Genomic DNA, 26847 nt, shown 5'->3' with positions numbered 1-26847 from the left:
TAAATTACATGAAATGAAAACATAAAAATCCTATTTTTGCCCATTTATCCTAAACTGTTTGTTTTCAAAAGAGATGATTTGTTTCCTTTGCATAGATGGCTAAAGGAAGTGGATAGAGAAGCACCAACTGGTACTTGCACATGTTAGCAGAACAGACTTTGAGCCCACAGATCCACAGTCACTGATGAAGCATCTACTAGTCCTCTGCCAACTCACACATGTAGAGCCTTCATCCAAGCTTTCAATGTCCACCATCCTCCTTTTAAATCACTTCTTTTATCTTCTCACTGGCATGTTAACTGTCCAACGAATGAAAGCTTTAACTCACCTTGAATTGAATTTTCATCTAAATATAATTCAACCAGATATTCTGTAGAAACGCTACTTTTCTATGTGATAGTGCATATTTTAATATTAATGAGAAACTGAGAAACATGCTTCTTCCCTTCATTCATTCAACAATAGGTTTCAAGGGCCAACAATGTGGCGGGCACTGTGGTTACACAGCAGCAACTCAAGTCACGGCCCCTACCCTCATGATGCTTACCGCCTAGCAGGCAAAGCAAGTATTAGAAATAATGCTGCAAACAATCAACAAATTGCAATTATAACATGTAAAACAAATGGGAAGCACAGGATGCAATAGCGAATCCCCACTGCCATAGGATAAAGTCCCAGCTCTTAGTATGGCAAGCACAGTCCTTCATAGTCTGACCTTAATTACTTGTATAGGATTACCTTCCATGTGTTATAACCATTCATACCAGTTTACTCACCATTGTGAAATCTGCCAAGCTCTCTCACCTCTTTGCCTTTGCTTATGTGGCAGAAGTTTTCCCAACATGTCCGCTTACCAAAGCCCTTCTCAACCGTCAGGGGCCACAAACAGATACTGCCTCCCATACAAAGCCTTTATTACCACTTTGAAACCCAGTTTGGTTCTGTTCGCCACACTCCTGTAAGTCTTTGCTTGTACCTCTGTCTGTAGCCCTTACTCTAGTTTTGCAGCAAATATTTCTTGAGCTCCTAATCTATTGCATGTTTGCACTAGGTGCTGATTTCATGCCACTGTGTGGTGTCATTACATAGTTGAGTGCATATTACCTCTACCTCAAATTGTAAATTGTAAGCTCATTATTCATCTCAGTATCTTCTGTCAGTGCTTGGAACATAGTAGTTGCACAATGAATGTTCTATTGAACTGGATTTTCCTCATACAGATCATACCATGACAGTAAGATTTTTATAGAAATTACTTTTCATCTGAAAGATTATACTTCCTTAGATGTGTTTATACTCTGTTTTTAAAAAATGGTATCTGCTGACAGTGTACCTAACAATAAATCTTATTTAAAATTTCAACTACATGAGAAATGGGATAGCGTTTTTGAAAAATATCTAACTGCTATAGTCAGTTCTCTCTGAAGAAACATGTAGACACCTCACGGTTTTTTAGTTTATCACCTGCTGTCTAAATATACTTGATTTTCCCGTGGTATGTCTTACCAACTCTTATTATAATATTTACCTAGTCATCATCTTTCTTTATTTTCTCCCAGAAGTGATTTAAGAATTTTTTTTCTTAAGGTGGTAGACCCCAGGTGAATACTTACATGCAGTTAGAACATCAATCATGTTAACTGCAAATAAATGCATAATCAATTAGATTGACGGTTCACTTGTCCAAACTGGTCTCAAAGCTGGCTTGAAAAGCTAGACTGATTATGCTACCGTTCAGTTATTTCAGTCGTGTAAATCACTTCTGAATATCAAGTGCCATTAGAAGGGTTTTTTTTTCTTTCATCTATTTTTTTCTCCAAAAATATTTTGACTATCTTACTTCCTGGAGTTGCATTTCAAGCAGATTTTCTGCCTCACAGATTTGGATTTGTCCTTAAACCCAAGTGGAGAAGTGACCAAGCAGATTGGCGATGCCCTGCCTGTGTCGTGCACAATATCTGCTAGTAGGAACGCAACTGTGGTGTGGATGAAAGTAAGTACTGTCCCTTGGTAATATTCCACTGTTTGGACTGATTCCTTTTTAGGCTTTTCTTGTATATTCATGGGTAATATGTTTACACACCCACTCATACTCTGTTTCTCTATATATAATAATACAAATCATACCACGATAAAGTATTAGAGGTACTCAGCATCACTATGGCATCCATAATTGATGCTCTGAAACTTAGTTTGGAGCATTAATTTAATTCTGTGTATCTACTAATTAATTATATACATACACACATGCATGTGGATATACACACATATACAGTTATATACTTTAGGGGTTGACAATTTTCAGTGTGTTTTAATCCATAATATTATAAACAGTGTGTTTACAACAACCATGTGAAATATGCAGGAAATTGAGTAATTTCCCACATTATTCAAAAGAAGTTGGGACAGGAGAAATCAGAGAGGTCATAGGTAACAGAGTGGAGGCTCAGGCCTTACCCAGCATAAATACAGCACTCTAGTCACATAATCTTCTGCCTTTCTGCTGAAACTGACCTTAAGTGTCTGAATGTGGATTCCATGAATTAGTAGTTCCTTGAAGGCAGAGATCTCTTCTCACTCCTGGGCCATTGTAGAATACCTGGAACATACTAGGAGCTTAGTCTGTATTTCTCGAGTGATTATATTCTTGTAATTGTCTGAAATGTAGGACCTGAGGACACAAACATTGCTATTATCTTTTCAGGGTGAGAAAGTAGGATTGGTAATTGGTGATTTGAGACAAGGTTATCACCAAAGGGAAAGGTTGTAACTATGTTCCCTCCACTCAAATCCTTGGCTAGTGTATCTAAATACCCAGTCTATTACTAGAACATGGCATGTAACAGAAGCACTTAACCAGTGATGTGTTGACAAAACACATACAAACCACTTAAAATAGGGGTTGACAAGAATTATCTTTGTAAAAAATTGTGGGAAATTTATTGCTAGAGTTTCTTCTTGAAGAAAATGTTAATTATTTTCTACTGCTTTTTTATCTCTTTTCATGCTGGATCCTCTGTTACTTGTTATCTTACTCTAAAAGCTCAGTTTCTTATTTCACTTTCTTTTAAAAACAGCCTCATCACAACTTCTTATTTACTGAGATAGTTAAAATGCATATTTAACATGATGTATTTATAGTAGTTAATGGTCAAAGGGCTAGACAAGTTCTAGGCATATAAACACTCATAGTGTGTTTTACTATAGGACTAGAGTAACTAAGTTTACTTGGCTAAACCAGTTTCCACATCAGCTGCAGTCACTGTTGATTGAATACCTCATGTCAGTAGTGCTGATCCATATTGCCTGGCCATTTGTTAGTTGATGGAAATGGAAAAAAATTCATAGTGGACAAAGACCACATAACCTTAAGATTGTATTTAGTTGTCTTCTTAGGAGCATTTCAGTTTCTGGTAAATAGCATTATTTTCTGTATGTAAAATGATTTTCAGAGTTAAATGTTGCATTTCCTTTGTTCATAGAAATTAGGATAGTAATCTGTTATTAAAGGTTTCTTTAAAAAGCATTTTTGTCATAATTGTTGTGGCTCTGTAATGGATCCCCTGTTTTGATAACTGTCTCCTATAAAATGACTTTCAGGTATTTATACCCATCATTAATTATGTAGCACAAGTCTCCAATATCTGTCAATTCAAATTCATCTACATTTACTACAAGGAGCAGCTACTGTCAACTGAGAATTCTCCTTAATGTAAACACATTATATTATGCATATAATTAAGTCCTCATAACAATTCAGTATGGTAAGATTACTGCCCCATTTTACAAATAAGGAAACCAAATCTCAGAAGTTTATGAACTTGTTCCAAATTATAAATTCAGTGAATGGAAGAGTCTGAAATAAAGCTCTGATATGTCTCACTTTATAAGTACAGAGGAAAAAGGAAATCTACTTTTGAAAGCATTTGAAGTTAAGAAAAAAGAAGCTTTCATTTTCATTAGACCCAGAAGAATAATATCAGGCTTCATTAGTATGTAATAAATACATGGAGAGTTATAACTGTGCCATGTGATGTAATTAACTTTTTATTTAATCAGGATAACATCAGGCTTCGATCTAGCCCATCGTTTTCTAGCCTCCATTATCAGGATGCTGGAAACTATGTCTGTGAGACTGCTCTGCAAGAGGTTGAAGGACTAAAGAAAAGAGAGTCACTGACTCTAATTGTAGAAGGTAATAAAATATATGAGCACCAATTCAAATTTTTCTTTGAGAATTTAATATCTGTCTCTTTTTATGATCTCGGTTCAACATTGTATTTTAATTGTTATGACATTTTAGGAAAACCTCAAATCAAAATGACAAAGAAAACTGATCCCAGTGGACTGTCTAAAACAATAATCTGCCATGTGGAAGGCTTTCCGAAGCCAGCTATACAGTGGACAATTACTGGCAGCGGAAGCGTCATAAACCAAGCAAGTATTTGACTTCTTGTTATGTGCTGTACTCAGTCCAATGTGGGGTTTATTTAAGTACCTGAACTGTAGGCTAGCTTGTTAGCAACATGAAATTTGCAGTATATTCTCAAAAGAAGCTTTTGCTAACTTATTGATTTTCCTAAAGGAAGACCATAGCTCAAAGAGAAATTTAAAATCCTAGGGCCATAGAGAATGGAAGAATCATTTTGTTGTGGTCAGTATCTGTTTTTGAAAGAAAATAAATTGGGTGTTGTTCCATGGTGATTAATTCCTGAAACTTGGGTGATTAAAGCACTAAGGTATATACTTTCTTAAATCATGAACTTCCACATCTGAGTATAAGCCGCCTCACTAATACGAGGGCAAGTCAAATGTTATCCACACTCTGGCTGTACAATTTATAGATGTTATACTATAACCAGAGTGCGGATAATTTTTGACTCACCATCATACTTTGCTTACTTATGCACGTTAAGGGCTATTTCTTCTTGAAACTGAGCCCCAGGGGTATGGTGAAGAACACGGTCCCTGTGAACATGTGGTCTGTGTGTGCCAGGGCCAGAGTAAGGCTAGCTCAATATATAGTGTGTAGGTTTGTTCCTGCTGAACAAAAGTATACATAAACCAAACAGTAATATTTGTACCTTTGTCACACCATTTTAGTTTGTAGTAGTAAAGGGCTAAGAACTTATGAACACTACCATTAATTTTCTTTTTGACCCAAAAAAAAAAAAAAATGAGAAGTAGGTCTATCACTAACAGTTCAGAACTGTAATCCCATTAAACTGCCAGTCAGTTTGACTTACTGACATACTTGTTAATTCCATTTTCCCTGCGACAGTCTTCATGTCCCTCTTCTCAGTGGAGCCACTTAAAGACTCTTCGGGAATACCCAGATGTGCCATTTGATTATCTGAATCTTCTGTGCTACCTTCTTCCCAGCTTTGGACCGAGTTGAAATCTGAGAAGGCATGCATAAACCAGTGTTGCGATTTAAAGCTAAACTGTCCACTCTTTCTCTGTCTGGGGAAGTTGGGCTGCTCGTCCAGCTTATGCCATGTAGTTTTGCAGAGCAAGGTGAATTTTGGCTCTTCCACCTGTGGGTGATGGGTCTATATTTGCGTAACTCAGGCATGGAAGGTTCCCAAAGGAGTGGACCCAAGCAGATGCCTCCCAAGCAGTGCCTCCCTACTTTTTAGCATCAAAAAGGACTGTTTCTCTTCTACTCTGTTCTTTTTGCTCTCTAGTTCAGTTTAGTAATAATTACAGCAAAAAGAACCTTTTGGTACTAGATAATGCAAAAGGAGAAAACAGAAAACAAGCATCCGACAAATATTTGATGAATGAAAAGATACAAGGATTTAAAAGACCATCCTAGAAATAAGCAAATGTAGAGCTAAAAGCGATAAAGACAAAGACTCAGTGAGAAAGTCATATGAAAAATACTAGTGGGAAGTGGAAAAATAGCAGGTGAACTTACTATGAGGATAAAAATAATAATGCCATTCTTCATTGTCAAGGAGAAGGATTGATTCTGGCCCACTAGGTGATATGTTATTTTTCTTGTCCTAGGTTTGTGCTGATCCACCCAGAATTTTTTATTTGTTCCCTCCTCAATCATGTGATGAATCTATTATTTTACAACTACTGATACCCGTGCCCCACCCCTGCCCCAGGGGCTCCATGATATCCCTAAGCATGAAGCTCTCTCCTGTCCTCAGGGCCTTTATGATGTAGTTGAGGAGAAAGCAAGTAGAGAAGAATATAGGACGTGGTGTGTATAATATGTCTCAGAAGAGAATGCAAGTACATGCTTGCTCCAGTGGAGTTGGACTTAGGAGTCATGTCCTGGGGAAGAGATTAAAGTGAATTCTCTTATGTTTGAAGGAATTAAGTGGCAGTGATTATCCTTGTTAATACCTCACAAAAACCAAATGAACTTACCAGTCACTGAAAAAGAACCCATCCTCTGTATTTAACTCAAGAAAATTGAGAAAAAAATAGTCTGATTTTCCCATGAGAAAATTATACATCCATATGCACGTAGATACCATGATTTAAGATAAAGGGATTCACCCCTGTAGTGAAGAACAATGAAATAGTTTACAAGCAGAATTAAAGTTTACCAGGAGAAAACTTTATCGGTGATGAGTTAGTCACTAACTAATTATTTTGAGACAGGTACTATCATGTCAAAGTTTTGACTAACCTGAGCATCTATTGAAAAAGAAAAGTTTGATTTAATTATTAGAATTAATAGAAGCATAAAACAGAAATCCAAGTATGAGTTTGCTGCTCTTTTTCCTCCCTGATGTCGTTATAAACCTGAACTGGCCTCATCTGTGAGCTTACGTACACGCTTGAACGCCAGATAACATGACAGAGCACCACACCTATCCTGTTTCATTCGATGTTACTCTTTCCCATGTTTTTAATTCATTTCTACTTCTAAATCCATTTTTCTACTCTTTTTCCAGACAGAGGAATCTCCTTATATCAATGGCAGGTATTATAGTAAAATTATCATTTCCCCTGAAGAGAATGTTACATTAACTTGCACAGCAGAAAACCAGCTGGAGAGAACAGTAAACTCCTTGAATGTCTCTGCTAGTGAGTATTTCATTTCTGGCATTAAAAAAGTAAGAAAATTTGAAGTTATTCTTCATTAGTTTAAAATCTTCAATTCCATCTCCCTGTCCTGCATTATGGTAAGTTTTATTTATTTATTTTGCCTTTGGTATCATCATCATAAGGCTTTTATTTTGTTTCCCCTGGTGTCCATTCTTGTACAGTCCTTGTCTTGACAGTTAAATCATTTCATGTTTTATGGGTCAGAGACTTTATCTTGTACAGGAATATTTCCAAGATCAACAAAGGATAGGGGCTAAGTTGCTCTTATTTAATCTGTTTTGTGTTCAGAGTAGAGATAATTCAAAATTACCTGAAAACATTTCTGTAACAGTTTTACTTTTGGCAAATTTTTAATTCTCTTTCCTCTATTATCTTGCATTTCAATCTTTGTGGTATTTATCCTATTCTTATTTTGCACAGGGATGCCACAGGCTTAAAGTCATTCAGCAAGTTGGCAGTAAAACTGATATCAGAATTCCTGAAAATCTAGTTTCAAAAATTGATGGTTTTGAATATCATATTTGAATCATAGGTTAAAAAACAAACAAATGAGATTATCTCAGAGAAAGGGGGAAAAAAAATCTGTCAATTCTGAAATCAATGTGATGGATACATACCAATAGCAGCTTCTTCATTTAATTTGAAATTCTCTCTCATCTTCAGTTCTGTAATTCTTTCTTTTGCCATGTCAGTCTTAAAGCAGGGCTGGCTTAGAATGAGGCTCAGTTCTGGACAGGATGATAACTGACCCTCTAAACTTTCATTCTTCAGTCGGTTGGAATCCTGTATGTGACATTAGCAGAATAGAGATATACTGGCTAGGAATTGGCTGGAGCTCGGGGGAAATAATTGTCTAAAGATAATGGTCCTTAACAGAATATGACTGGAATATAAAGGCCTTTTGGATTGACAGGAGAAAAGAACCAAATAAATTTAACTCTCAAATAGGAGCATTGACTTCTCTGAATTCAATTCAGTGAGTATTGATTTGTCCTACCTGAAACGAGAACTTATCCTTTCTTCCTGAATACAAGTCTCTCTTTTTTATTCTAACCCATTGAATAGTGGTTTTCTAGACCTTGCAGTGGTTTGATCAACGTTTAATATCATCCTTTTCAACTTCAATGAGCACCTCCTGAAATTCCAATATAGTATGTATGAGGAGGGGTCTGCATTTTAACAAACATCACTGGAAGTTTTGATGCAAGCCCATATGCAGAGAAGAATATTTATTTAGTGTAATATTAGATGATAATCCACCACAGTGACAGTCCTTAAAATGGGCCAGGAGCTTGGCACTATCAGACTCATTTGGAGGGCTTTTACAAGCATCACGTGTATTGTGCCTTCAGCTCGGAGATGTCCCCAGTTTTAACTTCCGCCCCTACCACTTTGAGAATGTCTCTAGTGGCAAATCCCTGACGCTGGAATACGAAAGTGAATTCTCCTCCGTTGAGGCAGGCAAATTGGAAAAAAGTTGAGAAACACTACATTGTAGATTTCATACACTGCAACTTGTTTCTTAAAAAAGAAGTCCTATTAAAAGGTGGTAGATAGTGGGGAAATAAATATGGATTTCAGATCAATACTAGAGCTTGGCAGTTGTGAAGTTTTCTATGATAGGTTAATACCTTTGCAGTTTTAACTACTCTCCTTTCTGTAAAACAAGATGAATTTCTTTGTAGGGAAGTTCATGCTCTATTAAGTGTAAATTTTTTCTACCCTTAGCTGTAGAATAGATATTTTATCTTTTGAGTATTTTTACATCATACTATAATGGTAAAGGTGACTTTCATATATCAACAAATTTTGTTTTTAATTTCATATTAACATTTTTCATTTCAGTAAGTATTCCAGAACACGATGAGGCAGACGAGATAAGTGGTAGGTACTATGCTGCCGACTCTTCTTCCTTGACTATCCGCTCAAGATTTATGAAGTGTCATTGTATAAGTAATTTTCTTAGCTGCCACAATTTTGACTTGAATTAAAATAGCAAATGAGACAAGATAGTAAGAATGCTAAAATTTTAATCCTTTAAAAGCACAAGTTTGCATGTTACTCTTAGTAGTGAGCCTCAGTCATTTTTAATAAGAAAGAATAACTAGGTTGACTTCTTTGCAAAAATGCTTGGCACTGTCTGTAATTGCATGGGCTTTTCTTCTTTGTTGTAGATGAAAACAAAGAAAAGGTGAATGACCAGGCAAAATTAATTGTGGGAATCGTCGTTGGTCTCCTCCTTGCTGCCCTAGTTGCTGGTGTCGTCTATTGGCTGTACATGAAGAAATCAAAGTAAGTGGTAGAAAAAAGGCTCTTCATTGTTCATTGACTTTCACTGGGAGAAAATACAGTGTGTTCATTATCCTCGTTTCAGCTGGGCGTGTAATTTCTCTAGTAGGAAAGACAAATCCCCCAAATCAGGCTGATCGTGTTTTGCCTTCAGTTCACCATGACTCCGTTACCAACACTGGGGACATGGCTTGGAGTGATTTCACATGTGTCCCCCCATCTTTCTCAGGCAATAGTCCAAATTCAAGTATTTAATTTTGTTTTGATGCTTAGGTAGATTTTTCAAAAGCACGTAGTGCCTAAAAGTCAGCTATTCTAAACCTTTTGGCTGAGGTTGGTGAAGATTAAGTAAAAGCGGTTAGTACATCCTGCAGGGACAGCCAGATGCCTCTGCAGTGACGGGTCTGCCAACAGTGCAGCTGTCGGTGAGGCAGAGCTATCTTGTTGTCACTGCTTCTGTATTCTAGTTAGGTCACTTTGGTCCATAGAAGAATCTAATTCAGGGAAAAAGTCATCGTTGTGTTGTCTTGGATTTAAAAAAAATGATTAGACAAAGTTCCAAGATTGCTTTAAAAATGATGTAGGTGGTGTTTAAAGATTATTAGAGTCATGAAATAATACATATAGTATCAACCTCACAAATCATCTAGCAGTGGTTTATAATGAAAATCCAATTAACCAGTGAAGATTCTTAACATGCACACAGGCCTGGACTCCTCATCGCCCCAGCTCTGACCCTAAATTCAAATGCAACTGGACAGAGATGCAGTTCTAACATTGCATTTTTTTAAAAGTTCCATTGGTGATGTTCTGGTGTACCCCTGGTTTCAAACATGAGTTTCAAACTCCCGTATCTTATAAATGAGGAAATTGAATTTTTCAAGGGGATGTGTATAGCTAGTGGCAACTTTGGACTTTTATATTTTCCTGATGTCTTGATAGAACCCCTTTCAACAACTCAGGTAAGTTAACTTAAAAAAAAATCAAAAGAAAGAACAGACTCAATCAAATCCATGATCTCACCCTGTAAAGATACAAATTTAAGTGAAGTAGTATTTGAATGGAGCTGCCATCAAAGGGAGGCAATAGCTCAGAATTTTAAATAACGTAATGTGAGCATGTATTGAGTTCTGTTTTGTTCTCACAATCCATCATTGAAGTAGATACTCCTATTGTACATATGTTACATTGAAAAAAACTAAGGCAAAGATTGGTTAAATGATTTGCTTGAGATTACACAGTTGTAAGGGACAGAATTTGATTTAAGGCAGTGATGTTTTAAAATCTTTGTGCTTAATTACTAGTTCTTATTTTCTCTCGTTATGCCTTACTTTTTCTCTTTTTTCCATCACATAAGGCAGAAACACATTCCTGTTGTGTGTTGTAGTTGATATACATACCCACTCTCACACTGGGGCACAGTCACTTCTAATCTTGGTACTTCAGTCCTCAATCTTGAATAGTCTACACTATCATTTGATAACAAATGTGGGGTTTTCTCAGTGAAACTTTTACCTACAAACATTTCATGTTTTCTATGGAAAATTTAGAAGATTGCCTATACCATGTGAAAGAAAGGAAATGCAAAAAGTTGCCCAGAGGCGGTATCTATCTTATAGAAATTCTCCTTCTGTGTGTGTGAGTTTCCCGACTGTCAAAATCTTATCCTTCCTTTATAATCCACAATGCGGTGCTCACAAATCTAACAGCTTGGCCTCTAGGGTATTTTGGTTTTATTTATTTACGGTTTCTAATGCACTCCAAAGTAATTTCATTTCTTAAAAGAATGAAAATAAAATTTCTCTGTATCCTGGAATTGAGCTGAAAAACAAACAGCAGTCCTCTACATTATGATCAAATGAATGTTAAATTCTTGAAGCTCCCCCAGCATCCTTAATCATCCTACTCTGATTGCCAATATCTTATCATACCCCATTTGTCCTTCTATGAATAGAAAAAAATTGTGTGTGTGTTTAGTTATGTCATTGGTTATTGCCATATGATAACCCAAAATTAAAATCATGGGTAAATTAATGCTGAACACTTAGCTTCCTAGTGTCTTTAGGTTAAGGGTTAAGACTTCATGCATTTCCTTTAAAGTACTTCATTAAATTAAGTGCTTATCTTACCATCTGCCTTGAACATTTGTCTAAATAACTGTTATGTAACTGAAAAGTGCACCAACTTTGCTAGAGTCAATATTGTTGGTAATCAAAATAATAAATTGCAATTCTTACCCCAAGCATCAAAGTATTTTTATTAAGAATTTGCAGAACTCTTCAGATTTGCTAAGTGCTTCATATTCCTGACTAGTTTTTCTTTCTGCTACTCTCTGAGATAAGCAAACATTTTTGCTATGCTTATTGTTAATACCTTTGTCCAGAGTAAGTACAGACTCATAATAAGAGTTTTCAGGTTAAGAATTGCTAAGTCTATTTTCAGGTCTACTGTATTCTCTTTTCTTCTAGATAACTTCACCTTTGCAAATCAATATGAGAGCTTCATTTCTATCTTTAGCTTAATTCATTAACACTTCACATGGATGTGAGAGATTTTTAATAAAGACATGGTCCATACTTTTTCCTCAGATACCTGAAGAAATAAACCCATGTGTTTACCATCCTGCAGCATAATACTATCAACAATCTTAGTCACTCATTATTGCAAACAACTTTGAGCAACAATTATATTAGTTCTTTGCACTGGCAGTTTAAAAAGTGAGTGGAAGGGGAACCTGGGACGAAGTGAGAGAGTAACACTGACATATATACACTACCAAATGTAAAATAGATAGCTAGTGGGAAGCTGCTGCGTAACACGGGGAGAGCAACTTGATGATGGGTGATGACTTCGAGGGGTGGGATAGGGAGGGTGGGAAGGAGTCGCGGGAGGGAGGGGATATGGGGATATATGTGTAAATACAGCAGATTCACTTTGTTGTACAGCAAAACCTGGCACAACAGTGTAAAGCAATTACATTCCAATAAAGAGCTTAAAAATTAAAAGAAATAAAAAGTGAGTGGAGAGACAAACGAGGGAAACCATCTTTTATGCCCAAGTGGAATTTAAGAATACATTTATTAACGTACCTAGTGGCTACTCAAATAACATGCACTCCGCATGCCATTAATATGCAATACATAGTTTTATATCTGTTTTAAATATGGGAAAGAAATGCTTAGCCGTTGTGCTTAACATAATGATATGGTATACTCATTGCAGGATGAGGGCGCATGATTCCTCTGCTGTTTTGATTCACATAACTTCTCACTGGGATTTTGTGGTTTTTTTAATTTGAGATATTTTGATAGTGAGAATGGATGACTCTGGTCATTTCCCGTGTATGTAGGGTATTAACTGACAGTTCCAGGCAAAAGGTATTACTTGACGAAACCCAGTTCATGTCTAGTTGTTTAACAGGTAGGAGACGTTAAAGACTTAGAGATAATTCAGTGACTTTTTAAATTATTTACTCCATTTCTCTTCATCCTATTCTCTGAACATTGTTTTTGTATCTGCAGGAAATTAAGTGTTACTATTTGAGTCCCAGATTCTCTCCTGCATATCGTATAGCACAAGAACTAAAGAAACATTAAAAGAGTCATAGATAAGGCAATGTGAAGCAGCACGATGTAGCCACAAACTTATTCAGAACTGTATTAAAATCATAATTTCCAGGTTGGTTGCATATAAGAGACCCCTGATCACCATACTTCTTATCACTAAACTGGAAGTAAGCATTAGCCAGACATTTGAAATCTCAAAATACACATTGTGTGAATCTTGGAAATTTACCAAGAGATTTATCTTTTGCAGCTGTGGAACTTGTGACTATTTTCATGATGTTTTTGTACAATATATAGACAACATGGAAGTCTAAAAATCACAGATATCCTTTGTCAGTTTTGCCTTTTATAATGCTTTACTATTCTACTACTCTCTTAGGAAAAAAAGTCCTAAATTGGCAAAAGACTAATAAGACTTGCCTATAACCCCAAAACTTCAAGAAATACTGTTAAATTAAGCCTTTTTAAAACCCTTATCATTAATATATCTTAATCTATGGAACAGGATCTTGCCAGAAAGTTGATTTTAACTGAATTCTATTTCCAATTTATACTCTCTCTAAAATCAAGTATATGTTCCCATGAGGGAAGATCCAGCTGCCCGCCAAATAAGTTGAAAACATAGTGCTGAAGAACCATTTGTAGCACATTTTGAGTGACTTTCCTCATTTATGACTACCTAAGCATTTTTTTCTCTTTTTGTTCTTTTACTCAAATCCTCAAAATTTAATGAGGTAAATTTAATTAACCATATTTCATAGGATCGAAGGCCCAGTGAGTATAACCTGCCCAAGATAGCACATGCAATATCTTATTCCATATCCCACATAAACTTTCAAATATATTTTGCTGCCTCACCAGGACGTCTTTGGAATTAAAACTTCATCTCTGACTTTGATTGTCTGCTGGCATTTAATATAGTGCTAGGGGTGAAAGGGTGTGCTTTCAAGTGCAGGACTGATGTGGCTCTCGCCTTGTATTAGACGTCAAGCTAATCCGAGTTTTGGTTTCTTTTTCCTTCCCTACCCATAGCCTGGCAGGCAGGCAAAAGAAGGAAGGAAAGAAAATGCCCCATTATTCTATCAAAGCATAAATAACAGAGGAGACTAGAGGGGAAATAAGATAATGTGGAAATGATGGAGTTCCCACTCAGTCAATCACAAGGTCATGGGCCACTCAAAGGGCAGAACCATCCATGGCCCTGCCCTCTCCTAGTACATGTGAACTGAAACGTTCCCGGAGGAAAGAGCATCAAAACATAATGTTTTCAATTTTTATCTCTTCTAGCTGTCTGTATATACGCATTTCACTTTATTTTTTTTTATTTCATGTGTTTGCTTTAGTTATTGTTTCAAAGGCGAAGGGAAGTCCTGTTCCTCAAGCATCTGCCTCTGCCCAGGCTGTGTTAGCACATTCCCCACCTGAAGGAAACACTTTGAACCACAATGCGGAACACCTGCCAGTGACATACTGCTTTCATGCATATTCAGTGTTGGTACATTAATTTCGATCCGCTGATCTTTTATGTAATGGTGGTTCCCATATTTACTATTGCCCAAATGAAAGGCCATTTTCTACTTTTCACGGAGGACGTTAGGATTTCCTGTTTTAGTGGGGAGTCTTAGAAATGCTATGGATATCAAATTGAAAGTTGTAATAAGTCCAACTACTTCTTCTTTGTTTGCTTCCTCAAACCCAGAAATTGCTGACAGCTGTCCTTCTGAGATGCAGTGATTAGAGCCCTCCTCGTCCCCTCTAGCTCTTTATTAAGCTTGGTCCAGGAGGAAACTGACTTTGCTGGGAGGTGTGACCAGGGAAGAAAGAAAAATAGCTATTCTCGTGGGCATGACCCTAATTACCTGCACAGGTATCAGTGGCTGGTTTGCTGTAAGTGGCAGTTGCACACCACCAGGTCCCGGTCTTAAGTACCCACAGTCCTGGTGTGCTGTGTCCTTCTGTGCTGTGTCCAGGCATGCTACAGATTAGAAATCACAGAACGTGCCCCTTTAAACTCAGAAGTGTGAATAATTCCTCATGTTGCCTCTGAGTTTTCAGATTTGTTACATATATGGCCTACATTTGGAAAACCTAAAATCTTATGAACTCTTTCACGTGTGAATTATTTTACGTGGGTATTGTTTTTATTTTCCAAATATGCAATGCTGTCATAACACTTTACGTATCTTTTCAAATGATGCCACATTCCATTGTTGGATATGTTGGTTATATCTGCCACTCCTACCCCCCTTTACTTTCCTACCTCCTTCATCCCACTTTAAATTATTTGTTAGTTGAGATATAATTGATGTATATATAACATTGTATACATTTAAGATGTACCACATGTTGATTTGATCCATTTATATATTACAATATGATTTCCACTGTAGCATTAGTAACACCTCCATCCAGTCTCTTAGCAACTCTGAAGCATTAAAATAAAGACACACTTAGAAGACACCACTGGATTAGTTCCCTACCTCCTTTGAAGGAGATCTGGAAACAAGTTTATAGTATTGGGGAAAATCTCACAAAAAAAGTTAAAGAATCTTCTCAAAAGTTATTTAAAAGCAACGTGAACCCTTAATAGCACTACAGGTATAGAAATAACACAAAAGAGGAGTTGAGGGCTAGGATTGAACTCCCTTTGGCCACTCAGTAGCTATGTGGCTTGGGCAGTAGTCCATGACTCACCATCAGTTTTGTGAGTCCCTGTCACCTGCTGGGAGCTTTCGCATGTAATACACATTTATCCTCACACCAGCCCTGTGAGTAGATCCTATTGTCCCCTGTTTACAGAATAGCAAGCATCTTAAGAGGAGGGACTTGTCCAAGAACTTTCAGCTCAGGCTCGACATATGAGGATGAGAACCCAAACTCACTGACCCCAAGGTCAAGACTCCTCTCTCTGCCTCACTGATTTGAAGAGGGTCTTCCAATATTAATTTATTGTGATTCTATTATTTAAATTTTGTCTCATTTTAAAGTTACAGAAAGCTGGCTGATTGAGAACACTTAAGAGAAGTTACTGTAATAATTTGTATTTTAACCCAACTGCTCATTCTTTATAAATGCCTTAACCTCATTCCTGAAATCAATCGACTGGAAAAAATATTGACTGAAAATATTGCTAAAGAGAATGGTTTAAACTTTTTTCTCTTCCAGTAGTAGATAGAGATCTACTAAATCTGCATATTAAGGCATTATAAGAGTGTTAGTTATTATTTTGGAGAGTAAGATTAAGAAAAGAAGGGAGATTTTTTCCTTTGTTTTGTAAACTTTAAAATAAGAAAAATATCTGTTTACAGTTACTCAACTCTTATTCTACAAACATATTCTACAAATATGTTTCATGTTGCCCTTAACAAGCCCCTTTTTGTAATGCATACTGAGACCAGTGATTCTTAGTCTGATTTTACCTTACAGGTATGCTGAAAGAGATTATGATTTGCCCTGAATACCATGGCTTCCTTAGAGAGAATTCTGGTCACTCCCTTCCTCTCAGTACCGCCTTCTTTTATTTGATAGAATTTGATGAAATCACAGAAACTACTCTTCATCCCTAGACAAACACTAAATCCACCTAGAAAGTAAATAGAATTGGAAATGGAAAAGGTACCCAGATTCTCATTGTACTTCTGGCCTGATTCTTTCAATCCCTGGCTAATAAGGATCATGTTTTAGCTTTTCTCTATATAACATTTTTATATTAAGGTAAAACTTGCTTACATTAAATATGCAATTAAATCTGTTTTGATAAATGTATACACCTTTGCAACCATTACTCCCATCATGATATAGAGCATCCCATCGCTTTAGAAAGTTCCCTTGGAATTCCTTCCTGTCCAGCCCTGCCATCCTTTTTCCCTTAGACAACCACTACGCTGATTGTTATTGCCGGAGATTATGTTTTCTTGATCTGGAAGCTCATATAAATGGAATTATAGAGAATGTACTCATATCTGGCTTCTTTCCTTTAACATAACGTTTCTGAGATATAGGGTTGGTCATCTTCTTTTGTGTAGCGACTATTCGAATCTTTTGCCTATGATTTTATTGTTATTTGCCTTTTGTGATTGCTCTGTAAGGGTTCTTTACATAGTCTATATCAAAGAGCTTTGTTATATATTGTAAATATTTCATCCACGTCTCTGGCTTGATTATTTCTTTTCTTAATGCTGTTTTTGATAAGCAGAAGTTTTTAATTTTGATGAATAACAACATACTAATTTTTTCCTATTATATTTACTGCTTTTCGTGTCCACTCTACAAAATCTTTGCTTATCCCAAAGTGGCATTTTCTGTGTCTTTTTCTAGAAACTTTATGGTTTTACCTTTAAGCATGTATCTGCTATTTTGTGTTTGGTGCAAGATAAAGTTGGTTTATTTGCTTGTTTTATGCTTTATATTATATATTATATATACATATATATAATACACACACACACACGTCAAGTCATTCTAGCACCATTGGTTAAAAAGGCTTCCTTTTGTCTTCGGCACATTTGTCATCCTCATCCTTCTCCTCCTCCTCATCACAATAGTCCTTCAACTTTGATGTTCTGCTTGTGTTCACAATTTTATATCTTTGTGTTTCCATATAAACTTTAGCGACTTCTTAATTTCAACCCCTGCCCACCACCCTGCTTTTAAAGCTTTGTGGAACTATGGTTGCTTTGAATTTCTAGATAAGTTTGGGTATATTTAACATCTTAAAAATATTTAGTCTTCCAAACCATGACCATCCTATATATCTACATTTTCTTAAATATTTCCCATTTTTCCTTAGCAATATTTTATAAATTTTAATGTGGACATTTGATGTCTTATAAAGTTCATTCTTATGCTTTATATACTTTTCAGCTATTATAAATACAATTATTCTGTGAGTTTTATTTTCCATTTTTATATTAGTATATGTAAATTAATTAATTTTTATTGTTGACACAGCCATCTTCCTAAATTCACTTATTCTGTTGTTTTGTGAATTCCTTAAGATTTCTATGTAAATAATCATTTTATCTGCCAGTAGAAATAATGTTACTTTTCTTCCTTTTTTTATGCTTTTTATTTATTTTTCTTGCTTTTTTGCCCTCATAGAGACTTCCAATACAGTGTTGAATAGAACTGTTGAGAGCAGACATCTTCACGTATTCTCAATCTTAAAGATGGAATTGTTCAATATTTGCCATTAAATATGATATTATTAGCTATATGTTTTTCACATTTGCCTACCCAGAGTTACTGCCATGTCTGCCCAAGACTTCCATATTTGGACCCTAGCTCCAAGGAGTTAGGGTCCAAATACAAAGTTAGAGATAGGAGTCCACATATAAGACCACCCTCATTTCTACTCTGAACTCAAGTTTGGGGTTTTGTGAAACCACCCTCAGGTTTGATAATTTGCTGGAATACTCACAGAACTCATGGTTATATTCATTACAAGTAAGTGATATGTTAAAACTGGCTAAGGGAAGAGAAGTGTAGGGCAGAGTCTGGGAGGATTCCAAATGTGAAGTTTCCTTTGTCCTCGAGTTACTCTGCTGGCCCCAGTGAGTGGCAAAAGCATGGAGTATTGCTGATCTGAGAAGCTCACCTGAACTTTAGTGTCCACAGTTTCTGTTGGGGCTTCATTACACAGGCACGATTGATTGATTAATTATCCATGTGGTTAAACTCAGCCTCCAGCCTCTCTCTTCCCCAGATGTCAGGCTGCTATCAAATGGCCCAAAGCCCCCACCCTAAATCATATGATTGTTTTTTCAGTTGTGGCCCGTCTCCACCCTAAGACTATTGGGTGTTGATGGCCCTGCCCTGAGACATCTTCTCAGCGTAAACTATCAGGTGTGATCCAAGAAGCCCACCACAAATAAGAAAACCACTCCTATCACTCAGAAAATTCTAATTATCTAGAGATTTTCTCCCAGAAACTGAGGATACAGTCCAGACCTCACTTTGGGCAAGGCCAAGTTTCTTCCCACACAAGGTCCTTTAACAGGTTGAAGAAATTTTTTAATATTCTTAGATTACTAAGTTTCTATCACAGACCATTGTTGAATTTTTGCAAATGCTTGTTTCTACATCTACATTTATATTATATCTATCTCTATGTTATTTCTGAAGATAGTCATTGTTTTCTCATATTTTTTATTCTGATACAATGGTAAGTTACATTGATTGAATGTTAAGCCAATCTTGCATTCCTGGAATAAATCCCACTCTATTATGATGTATCACTATACACACACACACACACACACACACACACACATACACTATTTGCCAGTGTTTCATTAAGGATTTTTTTTGTCTACGTTCATGAGGAATATTGTTTTGTAATTTTCTTTTCTTAATTTGTGTTTTTTTCCTTTATGGTGTAGCATGTTCAGTCTTTAGGGAGCTTTCAGTTTTCTTGAGGATTTTAAATAACTAACTTTTTGCTTTGCTTTTGTGTCTATTGCTTATTTTCAATTTTAATTTTTTTTGCTCTTATCAATACTATTTTCTTTCTTCTAGTTATTTGGAGTTTAACTTGCTCTTCTTTCTCTAAATTCATGAAGTAAATTAAACATTTAGATCACTGATGTTAGCATTTCTTCTTTTATAACACAAGCTTTTAAACTTTTAATTTCCCTCTCAGCAATGGGTTAGCTGCATTGCACAAATTTCAGTATGTTGTATTTTCATATCTATTCAGTTCAAAATATTTTTATATTCCCCTTGTGGTTTCTACTTTAGAGCCATGTAACTAGAACTCAATTTCCAAACATTTCTCATCTAATTCTGTTTTGTTAAGACAACCTAGTCTGTATGCTTTTAGTCTTTTGAAATGCATTGAGTTTTTTTTTTGTGGGGGTCATGGAGGGCTAGCATGCAGGCGTGCAGTACTTCCAGGTGGATGCTACTCAGCACTTGAAAAAACTTATTTGGTGGCTGATGGGTATTATGTTAAGGTAGAAAATAGTTTGTTTAAATCTTATTCTTACAGATATTTTTTCAAACTATATGAAGTCACTTCACATATAATGTATTGATAAGAAGCTTAGAAGCATACACTTCCCTTACTAGTTACTTCATTATGGTCATGCTTACGGAATTTTAGTCCATTTATCCTATCAGCTACTGAGAAAGACCTATTAAATTCTCTAAGATGGTATATTTGACTATTTCTCCCTTTACTTCTGTCAGTTTTTGCTTTATGCCTTCATTAGGAACATACATTTAACAGTTGCTGTGACTTGCCTGTGTATTGAACCTGTTATAGTTGTGAAATGTCATTATGGTTGTAATATTCCTTGTGTTGAATTTTACATTGTCTGATATTAATTAGCCATACTGTTTTAGTATGCTTACTGTTTACATATATATCTTTTTCTATCCTTTTATTTTCAATTATCTCTTCATATTTAATGTGCAGCTCATGTACAGGGAGGCTGATCAAACTATAACTTCCAGGCTGCTGCTTAATTTTGTAAATAAAGTTTCATGGTAGCACAGCCATGCCTATTTCTTTACACGTTACCTCTGTTGTCTTATGCTACAAAGCCAGAAGAATGGAAACAAAACCATGTGGCCTGCAAGACTAAGATATTCGCTATCTGGGCCTTTCAGAAAAAAATGTTAACCCCTTGTTTAGAGCATGTAGTTGAGTATTGATTGTTAATTACAGTCTGACAGTTTTTACCTTTTAATTGGAGGATTTAGCCAAGTCATATTTTACTTAATTTATTGATATAGTTACATTTAAGACCACCAGCTCCCTATATGTTTTCTAGTTGTCCTTTGTTTCTCTTTTCCTGCTTTCTTTTGAGATACCCCAATAAGTTTTAGTATTACATTTTAATTTATCTACTGGCCTTTTAATTATACATCTTTGTATTCTTTTATTATGGTTGCTCTAGGGATTACAATAAGAACTTTTAATTTATAACAGTTTATTCATGTAATAATCTGAAGCCCCAAAACATTACAACTTCATTTCTCCTCCTTCCTATAATTGTAATGTGAGGTTTATAATATATGCAGTTGTAATGAATATGACAGCAAGAGCAAAAAGGATGGAAGAGGTTAAATGAAAATATAATGTTCCAAGGGAGTTGAATGCTATATATATAGCATTAAATAGTTGTTTGTCTTTGTAAAAAAATTTTAATAGTATTTTATATTTTAGCACATATACAATCTATATTCATTCTTTCCTGTTGTTTCCATCTAGTGTCATTTTCCTTCAACCAAAGAACTTTCTTTAATATTTCTTTTAGCACAGATCTGCTAGTCATTATTTTTCCCAGTTTTCTTTTATTCAATTTAATATGTCTTTATTATGTGTTTAATTAAAAGGTATTTTTACTATATGTAAAATTCTGGCTTGAAAGGGGTTTTTTTTTTTAGCATTTTAAAGTAGTCAGATTAACTTTGTAATGCATTTTTTTCTTGATGAGACATCAGCTATTTTTCATGTCATTTTTTTCCCCTGAACAAAATTTCTACATCTACTTTCAAATCATTGTCTTTAATGTGCTTTTGGTTAATTTGAGTATGATGTACTTAGATCTGTTTTTCTTTTTATCATTCCTCCTTGGGAGCTGCATTTTGGATACAAGTTAATGGACATCAACAAATCTAGGAATATTTTTCATTGTTTCTTCAAATGTATTTTCTGCCCTAATTCTCTTTTGCTTCTCCTACTGGGACTCCAATTACGCATTTGTTAGACTATGCACTGTTGTCCCACAGGTCACTGAGGATCTGCTTCTTTTTGTTTGTTTGTTTGTTTGTTTTTCCTATTATTTTTCTCTCAATTTTTAAAAATATATAATTTATATTTTTTGTCCTTCACCGAGGTTTTATTCTGTGACCTCCAATCTGGTAATAAGATAATTTAGTGAATTGTTAATTTCCAATATTGTAGTTTTAATTTGTAGAATTACTTTTGTTTACATTTTTGGTGTTAAGATTTCTATCTGTTCCCTCATTGTTACCATATTTTTCTTTAAGTCATGGAACATGTGATGTAATTACTGATTTAATGTTCTTACCTGCTATTTCCAAAGTCTCTGTTATCCAAGGACATTCTCTGGACTTTGTGTTACATTATTTTATCCTTCATTTTTATGTATGGTAACTTCTTATTTATAATTAGTCTTTGGTGATATATATAGAGATTCTAGGTTCTGTTATAGAGGCTAAAGGATATGCATTGTTTTTTCTGGCAGACAGTTAGGTTACTGGCTGATTTCCTTGATCATGTAAAGGTTACTTTTACATTTTTTATTTCAAATCTGTCTGAGGGTGAATGCTGAGTCTTGACACATAGTCTTTACTAGGGGTTTCTGGGATTTCAGTAGAAAGACTGACATGGTTGCCAATAATTCCTGGCTTGATGAGGTTCAACTCCAAATTCTGTCTGCTCTGTGTGGGTAACAGCTAAAATCTGTCAGTTTTTTAAGCTTTGCAGCTGTTGCTTTCTTCTGGGCTATGTGAAATTTCTTCCACACGTGCAGTTTAGGGATCATCAAGAAGTTTACTGTAGTTTACACACAAATTTGGGCTTCTTACCACTGTTTGGCTCTCTCCTTTTTGAGATTTTATTCCCCTTGATTTCCAGGTTTTGTTCTAGTTAGCCTGTGCCTCTGCAAATGGGAAGTGCCTTCAGAGGAAAAGTTATGCAAAAGTAGAGCTCACCCAGTATAAGGGTCAACTTTCCTTCAGTTTCTACTTTCTTTTTATTACTCTCAAGTACACCCATATAGCTTATTCTGTATTTTTCTGAGAGTTAATAATTATTATAAATGTAAGGATTAACAAAATACAAATGGGTTTTTTTTTCATCATTAATATTATAAGAGCTTCTTATAGTCCATGCTTTATTTCAAAGTTGTGAAAACATTATGTCCTCAAACTGAATATAACTTCCTTCTTTCCATACAGGGCAAAGGAAGTTGAAAAAAACCACAATCACAAAATTGATTTATTACATTGCTAAATTTATTTTATTTTATTTTATATGCTTATACAACATTGACTCTTTTATCTGTCACTCTCTTTACTAGCTCCATACAAGTTGGAATTTTCACTTTAGGGGAAAGAATAGTATTTAATGAAGTGAGTTTGAAAGACTAAAAGAGAAAGATGGAGAGAATGAAAGGAAAAGTAGAGAGAAAAAGAATGAAAGAAAAATCAGGGGAGTGAGAGGAGGCAAGGAGAATAAAAGTAAAAAGGTTTTGAGAATCATGTGGTTTTCCTTGATTGCCGCAATATCTTACTGATTTATAGAAATTGTAGTTGTTAGTATATATTAGAATATATAGCCAGGTGCTGTTAGAATAATCAAGGTACATGTTTATGCATATAATTTTGTTCAGTTTTACCTGCAAAGATTGAAGTAAGACGTCACTTAAGTTCTGTCATTTCAATGTCGTATTCTATTTTACCTATCTGTAAAAAAGTGGCTGGGTCTGTATTGGCTTTATACTGGTGAACACTATCATAAGGACCGGACCAGTAAAAGGAAATAGACATGAACTGTAATAAGGTCAGTTAGTTCAATTCAGTAAAAGAAATATCTTTTGGATGCCTACCATATTCAGACAGTAAGATATAAATAAAACATGGTCCTTATTACCAAGGAGCTTACACTGAAGTCAAGGAGACTAAAGAGTTTGGCCATATTTGAAGTGCCATGAGACAGATAGCTGGAGATCTGGGAGGAGACTCTCTGCAGGAAAGCTGGATCTCTCTGTATTTAAGGTCTGAAGAAAGCAAAACATGCCAGAATCTCAATCAGAAGTTTGAGAGGGTCATGACTTAGGAGTATGGATAAACCCAGATGTAGACTGAGCTTACTAAAACTGCAGCTGAGCCTCAAATCCTGTCAGCTCACCTATCTGCAGTAAAGGGGGGACCATATGTGATGTAAAATAACATTGTGTTTAGTCTCTTCTGTTATTTTTGTATGGTATCATGCAAAATAAAAAGACTAGATATGCAAAGAGTCAAGAAAATATAATCAGTAATCAAGAGGAAAAGTGGACAAGCAGATCGATGCATTATTTGGGTATTGTAGTTAACAGGCAAGGATACTAAAGTAACTACAAATAATATGTTGAAAGTAGAAGAAAAGATGGCCAAAGGAGACGAATGGAATAGAAAATTAAAATGTACTTTAAAATATTTAAAAGTCAAATTGACATTTTAAGCCTGAAAAATATAATGTTAAAAAGTAGGTCTTTGGTGGATACGTTTAAAAGCAGATTGGTCACAGCAGAACACAAGAGAGGTAAACTGGAATACAGATCAATAGAAAACACCCAAGTTGAAGCACAGAGAGGAAAAAAGAATAGATAAGACACAGAAGAGCATGAGAGATGTGGGACACACACACACACACACACACACACACACACACACACACACACACACTTATGTATAAGTGAAATAACAGAAAGAATAAAGAGCAAGAATATCCATCCATCACCAGTAAAATAGATAAATAAGCCCAATAACAAACTATACAACAATGAGAATAAACAACCTACAACTACATGCAACATTATATATGAATGTCACAAACATAAAGTTGAATTTAAATAAAAGGCTGACAGAAATGAATATATGTGGTATGATTCCATTTATAACAAATTATAAAAACAGGTAAAGCCATCCTGTAAGAAATCAGGATTCTGGTAACCTTTAGGGAGGTAGTAGTGACTGGAAGGGAGTAAAATGGGGGACTTCTGCATCTGCAACTATTTTGTTTCTTGAGCTAGGTACTAGTTACATTCATGCATCCAGTTTTTGAAAATTCATTGAATTGTACCCTTATAATAGGTATATTATCTTGTATGGATATTATTGAGGTTACTAAGATTTTATTCTTTACTAGTTAAGTAACTTATTAGCAAAAGAGACTAGACCTCAAATGATCTGTATATATATATATATATAGTATATATAATATATAATGTGATATATATAATGTAGGTGGCCTATATACCTTTATTTTATATTTGTAAGTTCGTATATATATAAATATAGTGTCACATATTATAGGACTCAATCATGTTGGCAGGGTTTGAGGTTGCTCTCCTGCTTATGAATTGATTTAGAAGGCTGTAGTTTAAGCTAAATTAAGAATTTTAAAATCACAAATTAAATTTAAGCTAAATATAATGAATGTCCAATATGAATGAGTCATATGTCTTTATCTCCCTTGGACATAAATCATACACTGTTACACACTATTAACTCTATCACACTATGAACACTACTACACTATTAACACTACCACACTATTAAGTTGTGATTCTTAGCAAATGAGTTAAGGAATTCTACTTAAAGCATAGAAATACTTTTAGGGAAAATGGAATTTTCTACTCCAGCTTCCTTAACTAAGAGACATATCTGGTATTATATAATTTTTATATGAGTAGAAGTATTACTAGGAGTTATATAGCAATAATAATTTGAAGTACCAGGTCTCTGTGGTTCCTCTGATGTGCTTATAACAAGGAGAGATTAGGGATGAAAGGAGAGAAGGAAGGAAGGAGGGAGGGAGGGAAGAAAGGAAGGGGAAGGAAGTCAGGGAGGTAGGAGGGAAGGAAATAGTACACTCTTGGAAATACGGTTCTGATTCCTCTCAAGTGGTCAGAAAACCAAGGAATTTAACTGTGTGTTTAAGAAAACTTGATTTCAGCTGTTAAAAGAGAGAACCTAGTAGTCCTGTGTAACGCTGGAAGCCACTAGGGCAGTGGTTCTCAAACTTTACATGCAGCAGGACCACCAGGAGGTCTTGTTGATCATAGATTGCAGGCCTCATCCCCAGAGTTTCTGTTTACAAGCATCTATTGTGGGGCCTCAGAATTTGCACCTCTGTCACATTCCCAGGGGTGGCCGATACTGCTGGTCTGGGACCACAATTTGAGAACCGCCACGTAAGAGCTGCCTTAGCTTCTGCTGCCAATGTTCTGTCATAACTCAGGTCTCTTCCTAATCTTGCTTTTGATTTATTTGATAAAAAGGAATCATTAACAAAGATACAGGACATTGGCTCAACATGGATGCATAATAGGGAATGCAGAAACTGAAAGCCACTAATGAAACTTCTTCAGAAAATTTTTGCAGAACATATTTGCCCAGAATGAAAATTTTGACTGTCAAATGATAATAATTACTTCCCAGAAGGTAGAGAGAAAGTCAACCCAGCCAAAAACATGATGCAACTAAGTATATGTAGTCTGTGTTCAAAATAACTGGCTTCTTTTTCTCTTAGCATGTATTTAATGCAACCCCACGACCAACGTGATTTCAGTGGAATGTGTTCTGTTACCAGTCAAAGCTCACAGGTGTGGAATTGTTCATCCTAGGGGCTTACTCATGTTAGATATAAAACATTTACCTTTCAAAGATACATTAACGTTAACCCTAAAATTAAGAATAAGAAAAGTTAAATATGTGTGTATCAATGTGCTAATGTTTCTTTCTCTCATAGAAGTGCATCAAAACATGTAAACAAGGACCTTGGTAATCTAGAAGAAAACAAAAAGTTAGAAGAAAACAATCACAAAACAGAAGCCTAAGAGAGAAACTGTTCCACTTGTTGTCCAGGTGGGTAGGCTGAGGTTTATAGAAATAATTCTCAGGAAAGTATGAAACATCCTAGAGATGAAAGGGAAAGCCTTGACATTAAGATGCTTTATAATTGCAGCTTTCAAGCAGGAAGAGAGTTTTTCAAAAGGAAATTTCGGTTACTCAGAAAGGTATTCTCAGAAGTATGGAATCTCAGTGGACTCCCCATCCTCTGAAAAAAAATCATTATCCTCAGAATAATTGAAATCAATTTTGAGATTTTAACATTCAATGAACATTTTGTATTCTAAAGCAGAAATTTTGCTGAGTGCAAAAACCTTAATTTTATAAATTG

At 35.4% G+C, this 26847-nt stretch overlaps 1 protein-coding gene across 3 annotated transcripts in view; it reads left to right on the top strand.

The window, feature by feature from the left end:
* Positions 1–26531, top strand: part of ALCAM (activated leukocyte cell adhesion molecule) — a 192740-nt gene extending 166209 nt beyond the window's left edge. For 2 of the 3 annotated variants that reach the window (XM_057697131.1, XM_057697133.1), the window contains 7 exons: positions 1881–1993; positions 4060–4195; positions 4304–4437; positions 6918–7050; positions 8917–8955; positions 9246–9363; positions 26416–26531. In XM_057697131.1, the coding sequence (XP_057553114.1) occupies positions 1881–1993; positions 4060–4195; positions 4304–4437; positions 6918–7050; positions 8917–8955; positions 9246–9363; positions 26416–26503 (761 nt within the window). In that variant the 3' untranslated portion in view covers positions 26504–26531. Of the gene's footprint in view, positions 1–1880; positions 1994–4059; positions 4196–4303; positions 4442–6917; positions 7051–8916; positions 8956–9245; positions 9364–26415 lie in introns of all 3 variants that reach the window. The other variant, XM_057697132.1, reaches the window with a different exon arrangement.
* Positions 26532–26847: the final 316 nt, after the last annotated feature.

This window comes from Hippopotamus amphibius, chromosome 10, assembly GCF_030028045.1.
Source record: "Hippopotamus amphibius kiboko isolate mHipAmp2 chromosome 10, mHipAmp2.hap2, whole genome shotgun sequence".
Lineage (NCBI taxonomy): Eukaryota > Metazoa > Chordata > Mammalia > Artiodactyla > Hippopotamidae > Hippopotamus > Hippopotamus amphibius.
Note: the sequence above shows the minus strand (reverse complement) of the source record. Positions and strands in the feature narration are given on the sequence as shown.